We start from the raw sequence: 22432 nt of genomic DNA, 5'->3' as shown, positions 1-22432 counted from the left end.
TTTTGCTATACGGTGGGTATGCTCGCCAGAAAGACAGAGAGAGACAGAGAGATAGCGAGAAATCACCCCCCAGGGGGAATGGCCATGCTGCAATCCCTTCTCCTCCATTCTCCTCTTGGGATCTTGGGCATGCACGCACACGCACCCGGTGTGAGTTTAAGCCACTGGGTCCGGGACGTGAACTGCAGTTGGCTACATGGGAGTCCAGCAACATTATGCTAACTGCTGGTCCCACACCTGGTTTGTTTTAAACCGCCAGGTCTTCAAGTGGGAGTCCAGCGATGTAACCATCATGCCATTGGCTAGTCCCATACATATTTTTAAGCTGTGCAGTCAACTATGTGGGATCCAGCTCCCTTAACCACTATATCTTGGGCCTAGCCCCAAGCAATACAATTTTTAATGACTATGAAATATTCCATTGTATGGATGGCACTTCTATTTAAGTCGCCACTCTTAATTCATAATTGGGATATTGTCTTTACTAGGTAATTAATTATGAGTACTATAAATTTTCTTCTTCTAAGAGGAACCCATTTTTCTCACCATGAGTTTCCAAATCTTGAACCAATGCATGTGTATCAAATGTTAATTTCCTTTGTTCTAAAGGAGTTATGTCCACTGGCCTCCTATCATATCCTTCCATGGCTGTGGTGGTCAAGAAGTCTGAAAAGAGAAGATAATGTTATTTTTCCCTTGGAACAACTGACAGAGATACCACATTTTAGCTTATAATAAAGAATTTCTCCCATTTATTTATAATACAGTTCTAATATATTGCAGTTCTAATTAGTTCTGCCACCTCCTGCAAGTTAATTGTCTCCTCTGAGTCCCTCTTTTATCCTAGAAGGGTAACATCATGTTAGACTGTACCCAGAAAACATTCAATAAATGTTCTTTTCCTTCCCCAGTATTCTGAAATGTTTAATTTGTTAAGTCAGTGTAAGTGTAATATAACATACATCAAGTGTTTTGGATATCACTGGCTCAACTCTAATTACTGGAGAGCAGAAACTGCCTAACTCCTTAATGTATAGCAGAAGTCGTCTTTTTTTTTGAGAGGTTTTTGCTATAGGGCACATGTGCTCGCCAGAAAGATAGAGAGACACAGACAGAAAGCGAGAAATCACACCCCAGGGGGATGGCCACACCACAATCCTTTCTCCTCCATTCTCCTCTTGGGATCTTGGACATGCACGCACACGTGCCGGCATGAGTTTAAGCCAATGGGTCAGGGACTTAAACTGCAGTTGACTACATGGGAGTCCAGCGACACAGCCATTGAGCCAACTGCTGGTCCCTTGGCAGAAGTCTTTCATAGGAAGACAATCCAGCCACCTTAGCCAGGGGCTGGCTAGCACTGTTACTTCTTTTCAATCTCATACCTATATATTTTTTTAACAGTCAGAAACAAACTGTGTTAACAGTGTCACAAAGCTGAGCTCTTATTTGGCAAAAGGTGATTTTTTGAAAAAAATAAATAAAACTGTGTTTCATTTGGTCTCAGTTGCAAGTTTTGTTAATTTACTGCTTACTTTGGAGCAGAAAATTCAAAGAACAGGCACGATAATCTGTCAAAAACTCAAAGAACAGGCACGATAGTTCCTATTTCCACAAGCTGGCCTACTGACATGTGCTATACTAGTTATGTTGGAACTATGTAGTTATGTAGTAATGTAGTATCCTTTTATCTGTGGTTTCCTTTCTGCCCTCTTAGTTACCTGCAATATGAAAATCTGTGAGTATAGCATGGTATTTTGAAACATTCACATAACTTTTCATTTTTCATACATTCTTTAAGATTCATTTTATTTATTCTTATTATTTTTAAAATAATGAGTTTATTTATTTATTTACTTATTTATCTTAATTTGACCAGTGAAGGTCAGTGAGAAAGAGAAAGCAAGCCATCAGGTCTGCAACCCGAACTGCAGACAGCCATGTGGGAGTCCAGTGCTCTTAACTACCATGCCACCTGCCGGCCCCTTATTATTCTTTAATTCACCAGAGACAGACAGAGAGGTAAAGTGAGAAAGCAAGCTGCAGGTCTCGGACTCAAATTGCAGTTGGCTGTATGGGAGTCCATTGTCTTAACCACCATGCCACCTACTGGCCCCTCATAAATTTTATTACAGTATATTGTTACTATTCTATTTTATTATTAGGTATTGGTGTTTTTTACTGTGCCTAGGTTATGAATTAAACTTTGTAATAGGTTATATTATGTACAGGAAAAAGATTGTGTAGATTTTGGTACTATCTGCAGTTTCAGGCATTCATATTGCCTATGGATAAAGGACTACTGCATCAGGTGTAATAAATAATAAACCCACACAGATATCTCTGGGCTCTAACCTTGGACACAGACTCAGCAGTTCTAGAATAAAGCCTACAAATCTGTATTTTTTATTCTTTTAGATTTTTTGCCATAGGGCATGTGTGCTCACAGGAAAGACAGAGATAGAGAAAGAGAGAAGTCACCCCCTGGGGGAGATGGCCACGCCACAATCCATTCTTCATTCTCTTCTTGGGATTTTGGGCAAGCATGCACATGCTTGGGGTATTTTTCAAGCTGCCGGATCCAGCACTTGAAATCTGGTCAGTCACATGGGATCCAGTACCTTAACCACCACACCACCCAGGTGGGATGGCCACGCCACAATTCCTTCTCGTTTCCTCAGGATTTTGGGCACATATGCATATGTGCCAGATGAGTTTAAGCCACTGGGTCTGGGACTCAAACTGGTTGACTACATGGAAGTCCAGCGACAGAACCATTACGCCATCAACTGACACCAAGAATCAGTATTTTTAATACCACCTCCAGTGTTTCTGATGTTCTGCTGTTTAGGAAGTAGCAGAGAACTGGGAATCTAGTACTACTGGGCATAAAACTTAAGACAAATCTCACCTTCCTATGCCTATGTGTATTCATCTTCCACAAGGGAATTGGACTAGATGATAACTAAGGTCCTTCTGTGGGTTAAGAGGCCAAGGTTCTCAAATTCACTGATTACTGAAAATTTTAGGAAAGTTTAAACTAATTGTACCCAGTAAACATTCAACATTTGTTTAGTGAGGAGGAACACTTATTATATGTTAAGGGGAGACAAACTTTCTTTTTTTTTTTTTGAGAGATTTTCGCTATAGGGCGCATGCGCTTGCCAGACAGAGAGAGACATAGAGACAGAAAGCAGAAATCACCCCCCAGGGGGGATGGTCACACCACAATCCCTTCTCCTTCATTCTCCTCTCTGGATCTTGGGCAAGCATGCACACAGGCCTGGCATGAGTTTTAAGCCACCGGGTCCGGGACGGGAACCGTGGTTGACTACGTGGGAGTCCAGTGACATAGCCATTACGCTAAGTGCTGGTTCCCAAAGGGAGACAAACTTTCTTAAAGAATGCTCAGACTCATGGAATAATTCAACAAATATGTTAGGTCATTAACATTTATGGTGATATATTTTCTTTATATGTATTTCAAAGTTCATTTATATGTACTTGAATTTTTGTTCTCTAAAAAAGTTTAATTTTTGTTGTTGTTATTTGAACATGTAAACAAAGTGTATCTCTAGGGCCAGCTGGCCCTGTGGTCTCATGGCTAAGGGGATCAGTTCTCACATGGCTGACCCTGGTTCAAATCCTGTCTGGCAGCTTGAAAAATTAGAAAATGCCAGGCATGCACTGCCCCTGGTAATTTAAAAAACTTAAGAAACAGGGACCAGCAGTTGACATAATGACTATGTCGCTAGACTCCCATGTAGTCGACCGTGGTTCAAGTCCCGGACCCTGTGGCTTAAACTCACACTGGGCACCTGTGCGTGCGTGCCCAAGATCCTGAGAGGAGAATGGAGGAGAAGGGATTGCGGCATGGCTATCTCCCCGGTGGGTGATTTCTCGCTTTCTGTCTCTGTCTTTCTGGCGAGCACATGCACCCTACCGCAAAAACCTCTCCAAAACCCCTAAAAACAAACATGACTAAACATTAACAAAGATAGGCTGAGATTTGAATGATTTCAAAAAAATGCTGCCTTTTTGGAGACTTCATCATAAGTGCATATGTTGCTACTCAAATTTGTAACCAAACACTCAAATTTGTAACCAAAGACCTTGTGAATGACCCTTGCATCTAAACTGCAATTGTACAGATGGAGGGACTCAATTGATATGAATAAACAAGCAGAATTGCACAAGTAACAGTGTGGAAGTGACTGAGATGTGTCTGAGTATTGAATGGCTCAGTATACCTGGCACTGAAGATTTGGGAAGGTGAACAGACAGTGCTAAAGTTGGTATGAGATGCCTACTTTGTAGACAGTGTTGAATTTTGAAAGAAAAAAAAAATCACAAACAAATCCTGCATACATTTCTCAAAACAAAGATTTAGTTCTCACGCGGGGCACGTGTGTGTGCGTGCCCAAGATCCCGAGAGGAGAATGGAGAAGGGATTGCAGCGTGACCATCCCCCCTGGGGGGTGCTTTCTCCTTTCTGTCTCTATATCTCTGTCTGTCTGGTGAGCACACGCGCCCTATAGCGAAAATCTCTCCAAAAAAATAAATAAATAAATAAATAAAAAGATGTTCTTCAGGTCACACTGTCTTACTGCTGACAGGTGCAAACTGGCTTCAATTGTAAGTTCCAGCATTCATTTTTTTTTTTTTTTGAATAGCTACTGGTTGCAAGGTACTGAGAATTATAGTAAGAATGATGCAGATGTAACCTGAATATGATAGTCTGCCAAAAACCTGGGCTCTAAACCCATCTGTACGCCAAACAGTTTAAATTTCAGCAGGCTGAGACCAGCAGATGACGTAGTGGTTGTCTCTGGACTCCCACGTAGGTGACTACGGTTCGAGTCCCAGACTGCCCACTTGAAACACCTGGCGCGGTGCGTGCCCAAAACCCCAAGAGGAGAATAGAGAAGGGACGGCAGTGTGGCCATACCCCCTGGGAGATTTCTCGCTTTCGGTTTCTCCGTCTCTCACGCACACTATGCCATAAATCTCTCTTTAAAAAAAAAAAAAAAAAAGTTGCCCCAGCCACTAGATAAATCAGCAACCTTCCACCGAAACCACAGATCACCTCTCATTTACTGACAGACCTATGAGTTTACCCAGACCCATGTCACAAAAACAAACGCGTTCAAAAAGGAAGCTGGGCGGAATCTCATGCCCTCAGAGGCTCGCTTGTGCAGAGCAAAGCAGTCCTCTTCCAAACTCGCCTTTCCGCAACAGTCGCAAGGGGCAGGGTAGGGAGCAGGCAACGAGGGCGCCAGCGCCAGCCCGGGCTGGGGAAGAGGGGCGTGGCACAGTCGCGCCGCGTCAGCCAAGTGGGCACTTCCCGCGGTAATCGCCTCGCTAGAGAGCGCTCCGGCATCAGCGGCACCACGCCTTGTCTCACCTCTCCGCAGGGCCAGCGAGAAACGCCCGCGGGGGGTTGAAACCCAACGGCCCCAACTGCCTGCAGAGCGCAGCAGCCGCCAAGCCCAGCGGCGCCCCATGTTGTGTTTTCCGGTTGGCGGGAGAAAGCAGAGGGCAGGGTGAGTTCCGCCCTGGCTTCCGGATGAGGTAGGGCGGGCACCGCAAGAATGCTGGGAAATGTAGTTTCCGGTCCCTCACAAGCGCCACGCCCAGTTCAGGCTGGAAGCGCGGTACCACGAAGCTGGGCCTCCTCACAGACAGACCAGTAGTTTACCAGCTTGGTCCACCGTACACACCGTTACCGCTCTAATGAAGCGGGGTCTTGTGGGACAAGTTTTTGGCGCCCGATTCCTGGCCATGAGGTACACGCTCTGGGCAGCCAGCGGCCATTAAATGGTTGAGTCGGCAGGAGGTGGCGTCACAGCCAACCGCATAGGAATCTGGGACCTGAAGTCCTCGGCCGGTGAGCATTCTGGGGGACGGTGGGGGCGCAGGGCCCGAAACCTTTTGGGAAAGGTAGTGTAGCGAGGAGCTCTTTTCTGCTCGTCTGCCCTCTAGCGCACAGGAGGGTCAACTAATTTTAGTTGGTTTAATTCCCCCCCCCCCTTTTTTTTTTGAGAGGTTTTTGCTATAGGGCGCGTGAGCTCGCCAGACAGACAGACAGACAGAGAGACAGAAAGCGAGAAATCACCCCCCAGTGGGGACGGCCACGCCGCAATCCCTTCTCCTCCATTCTCCTCTCGGGATCTTGGGCACGCACACACACGCGCCGGGCATGAGTTCAAGCCACCAGGTCTGGGAGTGGAATCCTGGTGGACTACATGGGAGTCCAGCGACATAGCCATTACGCTAACTGCTGGTCCCTTTAATTCCACTCTTTAGAAAACTGAATTATCTTTGTTTCTAGGGTGGGCCTAATTTTCACCATTTATCCTTTTGAGACCTCGGTTACAGCGAACTTTGCTGCACATGGGAAAATGCAGAAAATGACAGTGCACAATAGTTGTGTTCACATGTGCTAACATGCATGTTCTTCGTAAATCCTTAAATGGTAAGGTTTTCGTGGAGTGGTCATTCTCACAAGGGTCTTAACTGTTACCTCTAGGTTTTATTTTTGTACATATTCAAATCTTTGTGAGAGTCAGCTACATAGTTGGCTCCATCCTAAGCTTGGAGGCACATTAAAAGAAGAATGAGCCAGCTGATGGCAGGGGTGGTTAAGGGGGCTGGATCCCACATGGCTGACTACATAGTTCAAGACCGGCCGACAGCTTGAAAAACACGTGACCATGGGAGGGATGCTAGTGGTGGATACAGACCAGTTCACTGGAACCACAGTACTTTTACTTAAGTAATTACTAGGGAAAAGTGGACCTTTTTATACATTAATACATGGTGGCTATTTATATTACTGTTTAACTATTCCTCCAACATAAATACAGTGTGACTGTTCACTTGACCACAGCTAGGCCAACCATGTTGTCTTTTGCGTAACTGGCAGTTAGAACCAGGGATTATTAATTATCTTCAATACTGGCTGGAACTGTAGCAAGTAAGGTCAGCCCCTTCTACCACGTGGGCCAGGGAAGTACAGTGAAGAGAAGCAGGAAGCAGATGGAGTGAGAGTCCAGAGGGTATTCATCTAAAAGAGATAGTCCTCCCTGAAACCCTTCCTCCTGCTCCTGTGTATTTTCAGGTTCTCTGTTGTTGCTATTACTGGTATGCTGAAGATCTAAATTAATTACTCTTTAAAATTTACCAGCAGGTATGTGCACTCACCAGAGGTTGGGGTGGGGTACAGAGGAGATAGAGAGAGATAGATAAACAGACAGAGATGGGGAGAAAGCACCCTCCCATGGGGCATGTCATACCACAATCCCTTCTCTTCTATTTCTCCATCCTCTTGGGATTTTGGGCATGTGTGCACACATGCCTGGTGTGTTTTTCAAGCCTCTGGGGTCAGAATTTGAACTGAGGTTGGTCATATGGGATCTGACTTCCCTTAACCAGTAGGCTATGGGCAGTCCATGAATTTAGATTTCTTACTGTACATTTGCAGGAGGTTTTGAAAAATATTGAGCCAAAATATATAAAAGTCAGTGTGAATTCCTTTCAAGAAAGTATTTGTCATTCAGTAGTAAAAGCAAATGAGTCATTTCTTCTCCCAATGTGTTATGAGGTGACCTGGTTTTGAGAGCTACTTCCTCAGGGATGTGGATCTTGGTTTTTCTAGTGTGAAGAACTCATTTAATGATCTTTTACCCTGTGAGCCCCACATTAGAACATATTTTACACCCTTTACCATCCACATGTATAATCCATTACTTATTTTTCTTTTTTTTTTTTTTTTGAGAGGTTTTCACTACAGGGCGCGTGCACTTGCCAGACAGACAGACAGAGACAGAGAGACAGAAAGCGAGAAATCACCCCCCAGGGGGGCTGGTCACGCCGCAATCCCTTCTCCTCCATTCTCCTCTCAGGATCCTGGGCACGCACACACTTGCACCCGGTGTGAGTTTTAAGCCACTGGATCCGGGACGGGAACCGCGGTCGACTACGTGGGAGTCCAGCAACATAGCCATTACGCTAACTGCTGGTTCCCTCTATTTTCAATTAACTCTTGATAAACAGCTGTTAGTGAGTGGGAGCTAAGCAGTCTGATCCAGCACCAAGCTGTTGACTTTCTAACTGAAGGCAAAGATATTTACCAATTTCTTTGATGGTTTCTAGTTTCACTGGTAGTGATTTTGGAATGCTAAAACCTTCTTGAGGTTTCCAAATGATTTCCCACTGATTCCCAGGAGCCTGGGGACTCAAGATGGTCATAACTGCATGGGATGACTGAACTCTGGGGACTTCAAGGAGAGAGGATTCAGCGTAAGAACTTGTGTCTGTTAGTCTTTTGCTCTTGGCATAAGATAATGTAAATTCCATTGTTAAAAAAATTGCCAGAGAACATATTCACTCACCAGAGAGAGTCAAAGAGAAAAAGCACCCCAAAAGGGCTTGGTCATTGCACAATCCTCCTTCCTCCACTTTCCATCCTGTTGGGAAGAACACACGGTATGTTCTTCAAGTCACTGGGACCAGGATTTGAACCATAGTCAACCATGTGGAATCTAGGCTCCTTTAAGTTCTAAACTGTGGGGCCAACCCTATTAAAAAAACAAAACTAAAAACAAGTGAATGAAGCATTGAGAAAGAGAAAACTCTGGATCCAATAGGTTTCATTTTATTCTCTTAGCTTAATTAGAGTTCTTGACACTAGGGGGAGTATGTGGAAAGAAGAAAGGACATCACTTTTATTTCTGAAGCTGATTTTATGGTTTTTGTGTAATCTTTGTGACAGATGAACCCAATGTCACAAAAGCTTTGGGTGTAATTATGTTAATTTAGCATTTTTCATGGCTTAAAAGTGACCACCAACTCTTACTCTTTGCAAACCTGAAGAAAAAAGTTTTGTTTTTTTTCCTGATTTTACAAAAAAGGCTGGTAATGATACCCAATTATGAGTTTGTTGATTACATGAATCAAAGGAAAGAATGATTTAAAGAAGAAAAAAGGGAGCCGGCAGGTGGTGTGGTGGCTAAGGCGCTGGACTTCCACATGGCTCACCGTGGTTTGCGTCCTGGACCTGGCGGCTTGCTTTCTCATGTTCCCTCTTTCTCTCTGTCTCTCACTGGTCAAATTAAATAATAATAATAGTAAAATAAAATAAAATAAAATAAAATAAAATAATTATTAAAAAAAGAGAAAAAGAGGGGCCATGTCCCGACCCGGGGGACAGTCGAACAGGTTTCCTGAGGGAAGGAGTGAGAGACAGGTGGAGCGGTGCGGAGATGATGCACGCAGTGTTACAACACCGAGATGACACAGTGTCTTCAGGGTCATCTGGAGACGATGCAGTGTTACAACTCTTCAGGGTCTTCCAGAGATGATGTGGTGTTACAACTCTTCAGGGTCTTCCGGGTCGTCTGTGTGATTGTGGGCCAGGGATCGTCATTATATACATGCTGGTGGGCCATGATTGGTTGTAAAAGGTGGGTTATGATTGGTTGTAAAAGGTGGGTTATGATTTGTTGCTTTGTGGACCAATCATGAGGTGCTGGATATGCAAATCTGAGGGATTCTAGTGGCCAATCAGAGTATGGTTTTGAAGGTGAGGTTTTTGAAGGGGAGGCAATCATGACTTTTGGCATTGTGTAATTGTTTGCTTTCTGAGAAACCGGAACCTAATGACCTCGGCAGACTTGCTGGTGCGCAGCCCCCCAAAGGGCCAGTAGTTGGTGTAGTGGTTAAGATGCTGGACTCCCATATGACCAATTGCGATTGTAGTCCTGGACCTGGCAGGACCTGGCAGCTTGAGAATCATGCCAGGCACATGTGCATATGTGCTCAGAATCCCAGGAGGAGAGTAGAGGAGAAAGGATTGTGGCGTGATCCTTGGGGGTTGATTTCTCGCTTTCCCTCTCACTGTATTTGTTTTGCTGGTGAGTACATGTGCCGTATTGCAAAAAACTTAAAAAGAAAGAAAGAAAGAAGATAAAAGAGATGTTGCTATGTTACTTCATATCCTGATGTGCATCCTTGATTAGTCAGTTACTCTCTCAACTAATCCTGTTGAACACCCTTTGTGGTAGAAGGGACTGCAATAAGCAAGGAAGATACAGACAAAAGACACAGTCCTCCCCTTGGGTTGCTGAATGTCTAAATGTAATCAAAACTATGATGATGGGAAATATAAGCTGTTGAGTACATAAGAGAGGCTTATATTATGCTAAGCCGGAGCTTTGGAAAGACTTCAGTTTGAAAGAATGAGTTAAAAGTAGTTTAGTTTGGACCAGATGGTGGTGTGGTGGTGAGGCAGCTAGATCCCACATGGCCAACTGTGTGGTTCAACTCCTGGACCTGGGAGCTTCAGAAACATTGGGTGCCTGTGTGTTTGCCCAAAATTCTGAAAAGAGGGAGAAAAAGAGGAGAAGGGATTGTGGCGTGACCAAACCCATAGGAGATACTTATTTGCTTTCTTTTTCTCTTTGTCTCCATGCCCCACACCTCCACCACCCAACCAATGAGGGCATGCACCTCTGACAAATTAAAAATAGTTTAGTTGCATGCATTGGGCGGATGGTGGTGTGGAAACGCTGTTTGCAAGGCAATAGCACTTGCAAATCCTGGACATATGTGAGAGCGCAGTTCATCTGGGAATGGAGAGAGTGGCTAGAGTAACAGGCTGAGGGTAGAGGGATTCAGAAGGTGAGGGTAGAAAAGCTGGGGCTGGTCCTCAAGGTTTCTTACTTCATTTGTGAGTAGGAGGAGTCCAAAGGGCATTAGGCCAGGAAGTAGCATTGGAAAGAAATAATCTTTGCCTACTCTTTGCTCACTCCTCTTATCAAGATTTCCCTTAGCAGTCAGGGCTGTGTACTTTGCCTAGGACCCCATCCTAGGTATTGGCCAGGGAGACTTTAGAGATCTTTCCATTCCTGGGCAGGGATGACCCCTTGCCTGGCAGAGATTACAGCTTCAGCCTCAAGGTACCTAATTGGAAAAGCCTTCTTCACTCTACAGCTTGGCTGCTTTGAACCTCATGGGGATGTACCTGGATTGTGGTTGCAGTTTCTGTATTGAGGTACAGGGAGCTGGAAAATCTCACCAGTTTTACTATGTTCTGTGTCTTCCCCCCAAATTCTTGATATGTAAGTGTTGCTTTATTTCTTTTGGAGCTTATTCATATATATCGGCTCATGCAAGTGCCCTAGAAACTCCATGAGTGAAATGTCATTGCTCCTCTTTTGCAGATAGAAACTGAGGTCGAAAAGCTGCAGTGTCTTGTTCCAGGTCACAGAGCAAGTAGACAGTGGAGCTCTGAATTGAACAGGCTGTGCACTGAAGAGAGTGGTCACCCCTTCTCTTATTTCCACTGAACATAGGTCAAGAATTGTGAAGTAGTTTGTACTTTAAGGGACACATGGCCTCTTACCTCCGAAGATGATGTCTAATTTTTTTTTATTTGTTCAAGAAAACAAATTATCTAGTACAGTGATAGCAAATAGCTTTCATCTTCATGCCAGCTCCCTTTAATTCCCAGTGGCTACTTGGAACAAAGCAATGGGGATGGTGAGGGCACATCTTGGTGGAGCAGGGATGAATACTGTAATTGATTGGTAATGTCTGCTATGAATGCAGGATCAGAAGGAGGCAGCACATATGCTTATTCAGATCTTATGTTCCCTTTAGCCTACTAAATCCTGCCCTGGTCAGGACATTCTCAATGACACCCACCTTTATCCTCAACATCTGTTTTGCTCATTAAAAAAAAATTCCTTACCCGTAGAACCATTACTGTCCAATAACCTCAATTTATTGAGCATGTTCTAGGTGCTAGTACTTTGCATACATTATTTTTCTTGTTTAAAAAAATTGCCAAAGGATGCATGTGCTCACCAGAGAGAAAAAGACAGACAGAGAGAGAGAGAGGGAGAGGCGAAAGCAAGCCCTCGAGTGGGGTGTGGTCATACCACATCCCTTCTCCTCCATTTCTTCATCCTGTTATGATGTGGGGCATGCACTCCTGCGTGTCCTGTCTTTCTACTCACTGTGGTGGTTAGGATTGGTTTTATGTATACTTATGCTTAAATAAACTTGGCCAGCTGGTGGCATAGTGCTTCAACTGGCTCTATCCCACATGGCTGACTAAGTAGTTTGAGTCCTGGATCCAGTGGCTAGAAAACATGCCGGGAGCATATGTGGGTGTACCCCAAATCCCTAGAGGAGAGTGGAGGAGAAGAGATTGCAGTGTGGCCATCCCCCACGGGGTAATTTCTAATGTCTCCTCTCATGTTATCTCTCTCTCTCTCTCTGGCAAGCCCGCATGTCCTATGATGAGAATAAAAACCAAAAAAAAAAGAAAGAATTTGTGGAGTAGTCTGTGTAGAGTTTATTCCATAGCTTTGGTTTATTTATTAGAGAAGCCATTATAAGCTTCCAAACCTTGAATCTTGCAGATAAGATTCTGATATCCATAGGCAGACAAGTTAGCTTGCCATACAAAATGTGATCTGAATATAGCTTTTTTTCCTGTATTCAGGGCCTTGACAGAGGCTGCCACCTTGGTCAGTTTGATGCCACGATGTCAGTGTGGTTTCTGACAAGAGAGCCAGCCCTCGAATTGATGGACACATGTAAAAGGTCTAGTCCTCTGGGTTTAGGTTATCCAGACAGTTACCTTGGTTCACCCTTAAACTTAGCAGCACAGCGCCAAAGAGAAGTCCCAGAATTTTTGTCTTTTTGGAAAGGTAGGCACTAGAAGACATTCCCATCTGGCTTTGAAATAATGAAGCCTGTGGCCCAGGAACAGAAGCAGTTTCTCTTTTTACAAAAAGTTCCAGCAAGGAGGGGCAAATCTTGGAATCAGTCCTTCCTTTGCCTGCAAAATGATCAAACTGTAATTATTGCATTTAAGGAGTAATTGTTCCAATTGTTGCAGAATGGGATGTTCCAGCCCTCTTTCTTCTGCTGACACAAATAGAATTGCTGTGAAGATGGAACGATGCTTCCAGAACAGCTTGCTCTGAGCTCATTCTTTTTTAGTGAATCTGGGGTCAGGGAAAGGTGCCGTGTGGGCAGGTCCTGTGCTGCTGCATTGTCGACCTCCCAAACTCTGTGCTTTTCATGGCTGGCCCTTTGATAGACCCAGACCACAAAGTAGCACTTGCCTTGACCCAAGGCATTAGGACTTGAAGCTATTCTTGTCAGATCCCTGAACCTGGACAGGAGGCCTGACATTTCTCAGACACGTCACAGGGCAGATGAAGTGAAGAGTCCTGCCTGAGATGCTTCTGCAAGGTGGGATGAGGACACTGGCTCTTCAATAATAAGGCTTAGGAGAAGACGGGAGAAGGAATGAAGGAAAATAACCATATGCCATCTGCTGGTCCCAGTGCCCGGTGTGATTTTTCAAGCTGCTGAGTTCATGACTAGATATGTGCAGTTGGCCACATGGGATCCACACCATCTGGTGGCCCTTGTTTTTATTTTTAAAGATGGGGAACACCTGCATAGGCCCAGAGAGGAAGAAAGAAAAAGCATCCAAACTGGGTCCTACCACACTCCAGCCCTCTGGCCCCACAGGATCCTGGGTATCTGCCTGACTGCCTGGGATGTTTTCCCCAGGATCTGAACCTGAGGTTGGCCACGTGGCCTCCAGCGCTGCAGTTCAGCACCCTGCAGATAGCACCCATGTGGGTGAGCTGTTTAAGAGCTTTAAGGAAGTGGTTTCGTTTGGAATTGGATCTCATTTCGGCTCCCCAGTAGAGATGTGAAGAATAAGATGCAGAGGAGAGGATGGCAGGGTGACAGCATGCTCTGTGCTGGGAGAGACTAGCTTGTTAGAAATTTTGAGTTGGTAGTATAGAAATATACTTGGTGAGCCAACCCCATGGTGGTCGCACAAACTGCTCCCTCTGCGGACACTTGGCAGCATGGTTACAGACACAGTGTGGCTTCAGGAACTGCAGGGACAGAGGCTTGAACATGACCAGGCCTCCTGCAGACTCTTCATTTTTACTCCCTTCTGTCCGTCAGCTTTGCGGGGTTTGGAGCAGTGATAGAGGCCGTGGGCTCTGCAACCAGGTGACCTGTTTTGTTTTCTTGCTGTGTGACATTGAGCGGGTTACTTAACCTTGCTGTCCTCCGGTGTCCTTATCTGTGAATACGGATGATCATGTCATTTACCTGCTGGGCCGGTTGTGAGGACTGAGTTAATGCACATACAGAGCTTGGCATGGTGCCAGGTACATAGAAGGTGCTTAAACTGTGTTGGCTGTATGACTCTTACTTATTTTATTCTACCACACACTGCTTTTTTGCTCAGATAGTAGGAACACAGGCTTGGGCAGCTTGACAGTGTTCCATCTGACTTCAGCCCTCAGAGGGAGACTGACCGTTTTCTCTGGTTCCACATCCAAACATCTGAACCTAAAGGACTGTCTGCCCACTGACTCCTCACCAGCAGTGCCTCAGTCCCGCTCTCCTGGGCCTCAGCCCTTCCCCACGCATCCCTCCCCTTTTCCTCTGCTGGTGCCCCCAGGTCCTGTTGCTGGGGTTCAGGAACTAGATCACAGCCCTTGCCAAACTCTTCTGTTCTGTCAGCGTGGGGAACGGTGAGGGTGGAAAAAGGCAGCGTGTCATTCCCTGTCCTCTTTACCCTCCAGGGCCTCATCTATAGCAAACTTCCTCATCACCCTCTTGGCTCAGTGACATGTTTGTGTACACCAGCCTCACAGTAGCTCTGACTCAAATTATGTCCTCCTCAAAATTCCAAATTAGTTCCTGTCTTGCACTTCTAGGCTGGTTTGAAAATGATCACAATGCAGAATGTTAACTTGTATAAATGTCAAGGGGGTGCAGTGTGGCTGGGACAGACCAGTCCTGTTGGTAGTGGTTGAGAAAAGCCTTTTTCATACAGGCGGCATTTGGCAGAGCTACGGAGGATGAGAAGGACTTGACAGGCAGGAGAGCAATGTGGAGGGCTAGACTGAGGAAGTTGCCGGGACAGGGCAGACGGGGCAGAGTTGGGGTGGCGAAAGGCAGATGTACCCAGAACTCAGGATGTGTGGAGGGATTCATGGGAGATAAGGCAGGAGGCTAGAGTCCTCAGAACACCTGAGACAAGCTGCATTCTCCCCGCCTTCACACGGGGGTAAGAGCTGAGCGTCCCTTGGTCTGTTGGAAGCAAGGCGTGAGTCTTTACTGTAAGAAATAGGATAGAGCTGGAGGGGCACATGTATGTTCTGTCCTCATGGAAGCCGGCCTGACCATAGTGAGCAGTGGCTTTCGTCCAGGCAGTGTCTGAGACAGCTCTTCGCTGCCAAGCCAAGCCAGTGCCACTCCGAGCTGCAGAGTCAGTGCCCCATGCTGTCTCTGTCCTGTGTGAATCAGTTCTGAATTTAAGTCTCAGCCTCGTGCATCTGATTAGAGCAACTAAAGCATATCCACCATCTAAGTGACAGGAAGTGTGGGGAGTTGGAGCTTTAGTTTTGCAGCTTCTGTGCAGAACACCAATGAGATGCCCAAATAAGCCACTTTCCTGTGTCTGCCACAGTGGGGCTGTTGGGAGGCTGAGCAGGTGGTGATCAGGCACAGGAGCCGCACCATCATCCATCCGGGGAGAGTTCACTGAGGACTTACTGTGCTTAAGGTCCGAGCCTGGAGTGGTGCAGTTGTTGTCCTTGGGACACCGATGGTCCAAAAAACAGTGCAGAGATGGTTGCAGGAAGTTGTCCCAGCTGCCTCAGAATAGAACTAGCTCTAACCCCTGGGAGGACCAGCTTTGAGTAGGTGTCAGGTAGCACCCTCCAACTCCACTGCTGGAGGACCAGGGCTGCAGGTCTCAGAAATGGCCAAGACTGGGCCTGCCAGCATGAAACTTAACCTTTTAGACAAAAGCCACTCTCTTCCAGATTATTCGACTCTTACTTATTTTATTCGACCACACACTGCTTTTTTGCTCAGATAGTAGGAACACAGGCTTGGGCAGCTTGACAGTGTTCCATCTGACTTCAGCCCTCAGAGAGAGACTGACCGTTTTCTCTGGTTCCACATCCAAACATCTGAACCTAAAGGACTGTCTGCCCACTGACTCCTCACCAGCAGTGCCTCAGTCCCGCTCTCCTGGTCCTCAGCCCTCCCCCACGCATCCCTCCCCTTTTCCTCTGCTGGTGCCCCCAGGTCCTGTTGCTGGGGTTCAGGAACTAGATCACAGCCCTTGCCAAACTCTTCTGTTCTGTCAGCGTGGGGAACGGTGAGGGTGGAAAAAGGCAGCGTGTCATTCCCTGTCCTCTTTACCCTCCAGGGCCTCATCTATAGGAAACTTCCTCATCACCCTCTTGGCCGAATAAAATAAGTAAGAGTTCATCCAGCAGTGTTGGCTGCACGAACCTCTTCCTCTCTGGTATCTCTGAAGAGTGATTGGAATTCTTTTTAGCTTTATCCAGACTCTTGGTCTCTATTATCCAACCCATTGTGGTTTATTCATTTTTATTTTTTAAAGAATTATTTATTTAGTTTTATTTATCATTATTACTATTTTTAAATTTTCTATAGAACACATATGTTCACCAAAGAGAGGGGAAGACAGAGAAAAGGACAGTGAGAAAGCAAGTTGCCAGATCCCGCACTTGAACTGTGGTTGGCCATGTGGGAGTCCAATGCCTTAACCACCACACCACCTCTTGGTACCAATAGTTTATTTTTTAAAAACAATTTGTAACTTTAATTTTGCCATTTTTTTAACCTAAGAGCAATTTTTAGAATTGTTTTAAAGATTTTAAAAATTGTTTTAAACTCGGGACCAGGACATAGCATAATGGTTACGTAGCTAGACTCCCAAGTAATTTATAGTGGTTCAAGTCCTGGACCCAGTGGCTTAAAACTGATGCTGGGCACGTGTGTATGCATGCCCAAAGTCCCGAGGGAAGAATAGAAAAAAAAAAGGATTGAGGTGTGGCCATTCCCACTGGGGGCATTTTCTTGATTTCTGTCTCTCTGTCTCTCTGGCAAGCACATACGCCTCTCTTAAAAAAATCAACATGTTTTTCTCTGTCCCACTGTTATGAATGTCTGATTTTGTTTGTTTCAGGGCCTTTTACTACTTTTTTTTTCAGAAAGTATTATCTTCTCAAATATTCCTGAGGATATGAAGTAAATGTGAAGTTGCCTCTGCTTGCTCTTTAGGTGTTAGTGTTTTTTAACTGGGTTTAATCCTAACCTCAGGGGGGATGGCCATGCCACAGTACCCTCTCCTCCATTCTCCTCTTGGGATATTGGACATGTATGCACCCATGTCTGGTATGAGTTTCAAGCCACCGGGTCCAGGTCTTGAACTGCAGTCAACCACATGGGAGTTCAGCACTTTAACCACTATGTCAATGCTAATCTTTAAGTGTGTGGCTTTTCTCAAATCTCAGTGATTCCTGGTTAGTGCATTTTAAAAATAGAATTGTTCACGCTGGAGGGTCTTTGAATGCAGATTATGTTTTCTGCTTTTGTGACTGTGGCAGGGGAGAGGCAGAAATGGTGCTCTCGGCTAGTGCTGGCCCTGTGTCTGCTGAGCTTAGGACTCCTCTCCCTGGCTGTTGTATCTCACTATTTGTTCTTGCTGGGCATACTCTGCACTCTGCTTCTTAGAAGAAGCAGACATAACATTATGGGAGTTATTTTTATTTACCACAAATATATATTTCAGGCCATCTCAGCCCAGTTCATATCATGACACTTGCCCAATGGGAGGAAGGGAGATGATGTTTTGGCTGATACATTTCCTCAACTCCTGGGATGCCAGACCTAAGTCTTGTTATTTAATGAAAAGAGAGCTGGCAGCAGCCTCACTCTGGTACCCTTTCCACCATTTAAAGCAGGGACAGAGGACACTCATACAAAGAGGAAGACTAGACTAGGTAATTTACCAGTTCATGGACATCATTCAGATGTTTTGTCCTTTTTCCCCCAAGAGCTATGTCTCCACCTGCCTTGTTGTACAGGCAGTGCCTGGGGAGGATGGCCTATGAGTCTGCCCAGTTCTCTGCTGGTGGGGGACCCTGCCAAGAGCTGAGGATGTCATGAAGTGAAGGTGGAGGGCTGATTCTGCAGTTAATTGATGCACCTACAGTTCATTTCCCTTCTAATTTTGGGCTTGACAAGACAGACATCAGGGGAAAGAGGAAAGCAGAAGCAGCTTTTGATGTCAGAGTTCTCCCACCTTCCTGCCCCTCTCCGTGCCTGTTCTGCACCTTCACCCCAACCCAGTAGCATCCACAGAGGAAGAGGGGGTGTGATTGGCAGCTGGGAGGGAGTATACGTCAGAGCGGTATCGCCTTCATGGAGCACCTGCGGAAAAGCTGGTTCTGGCTTTTCTAGCCTGTGAACAGCCCTGAGCTCATCTTCCACAGCATCCAGGAGGGAGGCTGCGGGGTGGGTGGTGATTTTGTAAAAAAAAAAACAGAAAAGAAAATGAGAACCAGCAAGTGGTGTGGAGGATAAGGTGGCTAGATCTCATGTTACTGATTGCACAGTTCAAGTCCCAGACCTGGCAGCTTGAAAAACATTCTGGGTGTGATTGCACAGTTCAAGTCCCCAGAGGAAATGGAGGAGAAGGGATTGCAGCATGACCCTGCCTCCAAGACGGTGATTGCTCACCTTCTCTCTCTCTGCTCTCTAGCAATGTCTCCTCCCTCGCCACACACAAAAGAAAAAAAAGTATACATTTTGTTATAAATGTATTGCTTGTTTTGAAATAAAACAACCCTGGGAATATAGAGTTTAGATTGAAATTATTCTCTAATTCCAGGCCCTAAAGGTAACCACCATTAATGGTTTGGTGCATTTCCTTTCTTCTGTGCTGTAGCCTGCCTTTCTCACAGGTTTATCCTGGACATCTTTCCAAGTTGGTTCATATAGGTTTATTTTATTCTTCTTAATAACTGAATAGTATTACATGGTGTAGTCATAACATTATTTACTTAACTAGAGCTCCTATTAATGGATATTAGGTTGTATCGATTTTTTTTTTCTTGCTGTTAATATTGTAAACAGGGCCAGCAGGTGGTGTGGTGGTTAAGGCCTTGGACTTCCCACATGGCTGACTGTGGTTTGAGTCCCAGACCTGGTGGCTTGCTTTCTCATTTTCCCCCTCTCTCCTTCTCTCTGTCTTTCTCTGGTGAGTGCATCTGCCCTATGGCAAACCGTATAATAATAATGATAAATAAAATTAAAATAATTCTTTAAAAATATTATAAACAAAGCTGTATTGAACATTCTTATGGATTTTCTTAGAGTATGCAAATGAGTGTATCTATCAGAAGAAGCCCTAGAGGTAGAATGGCTGAATCAGAGAGCTTGTACATTAAATATGTTGAAATATATCACTATTGGGACCAGCAGATGGCTTAATGGTTACGTTGTTGGACTCCTACTGTGGTTAGAGTTCTGGACCCAGCAGCTTCAAACTCACACCAGGCATGTGTGTGTGGGTGCCAAAGATCCTGAGAGGAGAATGGAGGAGGAGGAATTGTGGTGTGGCCATAATTCCTGGGGAGTGATTTCTTGCTTTCTGTCTTTCTAGTAAGCCACATGTACCCTATAGCAAAAAAACTTTCTTAAAAAATATATATGTAGGGACCAGCAGTTAGTGTAATGGCTATGTCGCTGGACTCCCACGTAGTCGACTGTGGTTCGCGTCCTGGACCCAGTGGCTTAAAACTCATGCCAGGTGCGTGTGCGTGTGTGCCTAAGATCCCGAGAGGAGAATGGAGGAGAAGGGATTGCAGCATGGCCATACCCCCGGGGGGGTGATTTCTCGCTTTCTGTCTCTGTCTGGTGAGCACACGCGCCCTATGGAAAAAACCTCTCCTATATATATATAAATGTATATATATGTATGTATACGTATATATATATATGTACATATGTGTGTGTATCACTATTTCACTCTAAAGACTTTTATAATTTAGATACTTTCATGTAGATGTTTTTTAACTTTCAGTAACTCTTACCAGCAAGCAACACATAGATTGCCTGAGTCAATGGCTTCTGAGTTCTCCAGAAATTTGGACAATTCTTAATATTCAATAGCTTTTTGGGTGCAGGTCAGTACACTTCTGTGTGTCTGGTGTAGATACTATGGTAGGAATGAAGTACTCAAGGATGTCCAGAGGTTGATAATACTCCATGTCCATCTTAGAGGAATTTACAAGAAGGAGAAAAGTATCAGGATGTAAATAAAACCTCAAGAAAGTGTGGAGGAGAGAGTAATTCCTTTACTTTGGGGTATTTGAAAAGGTTTAATAAAGGAAAAGGGCCTTGAAAGATGAATAGGAGTTCTCTTGGTGAAGAGAATGCAAAGGCCTCAGGAACCAGCAGTTAGCGTAATGGCTATGTCGCTGGACTCTCACGTAGTCGACTGTGGTTTGAGTCCCGGACCCGGTGGCTTAAACTCATGCCGGGCAAGTGTGCGTGCATGCCCAAGATCCCGAGAGGAGAATGGAGGAGAAGGGGTTGTGGTGTGGCCATACCCCCTGGAGGCGTGATTTCTCGCTTTCTGTCTGTCTGTCTCTCTCTCTCTGTCTGGCGAGTGCACGCGCCCTATAGCAAAAATCTCTCCAAAAAAAAAAAAAAATGAGAGAGAGAATGCAAAGGCCTAGAGGGAAAATTCATGTACTTTCTGAGCAATGCTTCCACTGATCTGTCAATTTCAATTGGGAGAAGTGGTAAGAAATCAGTTGGGGGCTAGCAGGTGGCATGGTAGTTGAGGGGCAGGATTCCCACATGGCTGACCACAGTTCGAGTCCTGGACCCAGAGGCTTGAAAATCACAACAGATAAATACATAAGTGTGTATGTGTGTGTGTGTGTGTGTGTGTGTGTGTGTGTTTCTAAAGACTTAGAAATGTATTTATTAAAAAAAAAAAAAGAAATCTATTGGGACAGGAGGGCCACATTGGGAAGGTCTTAAATGCCACAGGGAGGGGAAATGTTCAGATCAGAGGGAGAATAGGTTGGCAGGCAGAGAGCCTGGAGCCTGGGTGTGTGGGTGAGAGATGCATATGTTCAGGCAGAAATGATAATGATGATCAGAGTCATGGTGCTCAGGACAGAGAGGGATGGCTGGGGGTTGTTGACTACTTGCACATATTTCTTTGGCATCTCAGACTCGTTCTGGATTGGTCAGAATGCAGGGAATCAGGCCTAGAGTCTGTCATCTGGGGCAGGTTTATTACACTGGATGACTAATAAAACCGTATTGATTCTGCTTTGTTTTGAAACAAGAAATCCCTCTGCTGGGAAGAATGTCAGCTCTGGTGTGTCTGAGGGGAATGAACAATCAGAACTGCTGGGGTCGGCTCAAATTGCTGTCTCAGGATCAGAGAGTCCTGTTCTCTGTGCTAGGCCAGGGTGAGACCTTTATTGGGCTGTAATTTTCTTCTTGATTAGGAGCCTTGACATTGAGCTGGGCTATCAAAACATGGAGAAGATGCAGGGAGAAAACTAAAGTTGTGGGCAACAGGCCTTGCGAAGAACAAGACCAGGACTTAAGTGTGCACGCATAATGAGTCATGCATTCATCCATCCATCCATCCATCTCCTGTACCCAGCAGGGTGCTGTCCATTGGAGATGCAAGGTTTCTGTTCCCCAGGACTCCTGTTCTAAGGCCAGAGGCAAAATGAACTTGCAATGGGTTGGTATGGCATCCCAAATCTAGTCTTCAATAAAAGGGTGGACTTTGAGATGTTTGTCCTTGGAACTCTCTTCTTTCCCCCTTTTCTCTATAATGCCCTTCCCCAGGCTTCCGGTGACAATGGTTTGTGTACCATTCTTGCGCTCAGATGACTGCCAGCTCACACTCATTAGAGCATCGACTGGTGATCAGAGCAGTTCTAATAATAGCTTACAGCATGAGGCACCCTGAGTTGTGTCTGAGAAAGCCTGGGGAAAATATCTGGTCTAGGTTCTTGTCCCAGTCTGATTGCTCACTTGCTTTGTGACTTTGGAAAATCATTTAGCTTTTCTGAACCTCATTAATCATAATTCCTCCTCTGCCTTCCTTATGGGATAGTTGGAAGACTCATAGGAAGCAGATATGCTTTGGAAATTGTAGAGCACAAAACAAATGCAAGAGCTTGTAACTGCTCTCTGTGGTTCAGAGATAGAGACCTAGATGATGATGGTGATGGATGATGATGACGACGATGAGGACTATAGCCGGGGGCTCACAATTCATAGACTATCCCTTTTTTTTACACCAACACACCACACCTTGATTCACCTCCTCCCATTTAAAGGCGGTAGACTCTAGGATTAATGTGGTTGAACTAATTTTCTCTTAGAACCTATCTGTATCAAGGGCAAGATGAGTGATATTTAAGAAAGAATCACTAGAGGTTTCTGTGTAGGTGGCAGGATAAGAACAATAGGCTTGGACTAAAGAGGAGAGAGAAGGTAAACATGGGAAGAA

General features: G+C 45.1%; 1 protein-coding gene and 1 long non-coding RNA gene across 3 annotated transcripts in view; one reads left to right on the top strand and one right to left on the bottom strand.

The window, feature by feature from the left end:
- CCDC90B (coiled-coil domain containing 90B) overlaps positions 1–5714 on the bottom strand; it is a 19871-nt gene extending 14157 nt beyond the window's left edge. The window contains exons 1-2 of one of the 2 annotated variants that reach the window (XM_027770465.1): positions 5405–5714; positions 547–666 (exon numbers count right to left, since the gene is read on the bottom strand). In XM_027770465.1, the coding sequence (XP_027626266.1) occupies positions 547–666; positions 5405–5504 (220 nt within the window). In that variant the 5' untranslated portion in view covers positions 5505–5714. The remainder of the gene's footprint in view (positions 1–546; positions 667–5404) is intronic. The other variant, XM_006144969.3, reaches the window with a different exon arrangement.
- Positions 5715–5728: 14 nt separating this feature from the next.
- Positions 5729–22432, top strand: part of LOC102470091 (uncharacterized) — a 131236-nt gene continuing 114532 nt past the window's right edge. The window contains exon 1 of the long non-coding RNA XR_001370119.2: positions 5729–5887. This is a non-coding gene — a long non-coding RNA (uncharacterized LOC102470091). The remainder of the gene's footprint in view (positions 5888–22432) is intronic.

This window comes from Tupaia chinensis, unplaced genomic scaffold (genome assembly GCF_000334495.1).
Source record: "Tupaia chinensis unplaced genomic scaffold, TupChi_1.0 Scaffold000139_1, whole genome shotgun sequence".
NCBI classification, from domain to species: domain Eukaryota; kingdom Metazoa; phylum Chordata; class Mammalia; order Scandentia; family Tupaiidae; genus Tupaia; species Tupaia belangeri.
The sequence above is the reverse complement of the archived record's forward strand: the minus strand, read 5'-3'. Positions and strand labels throughout refer to the sequence as shown.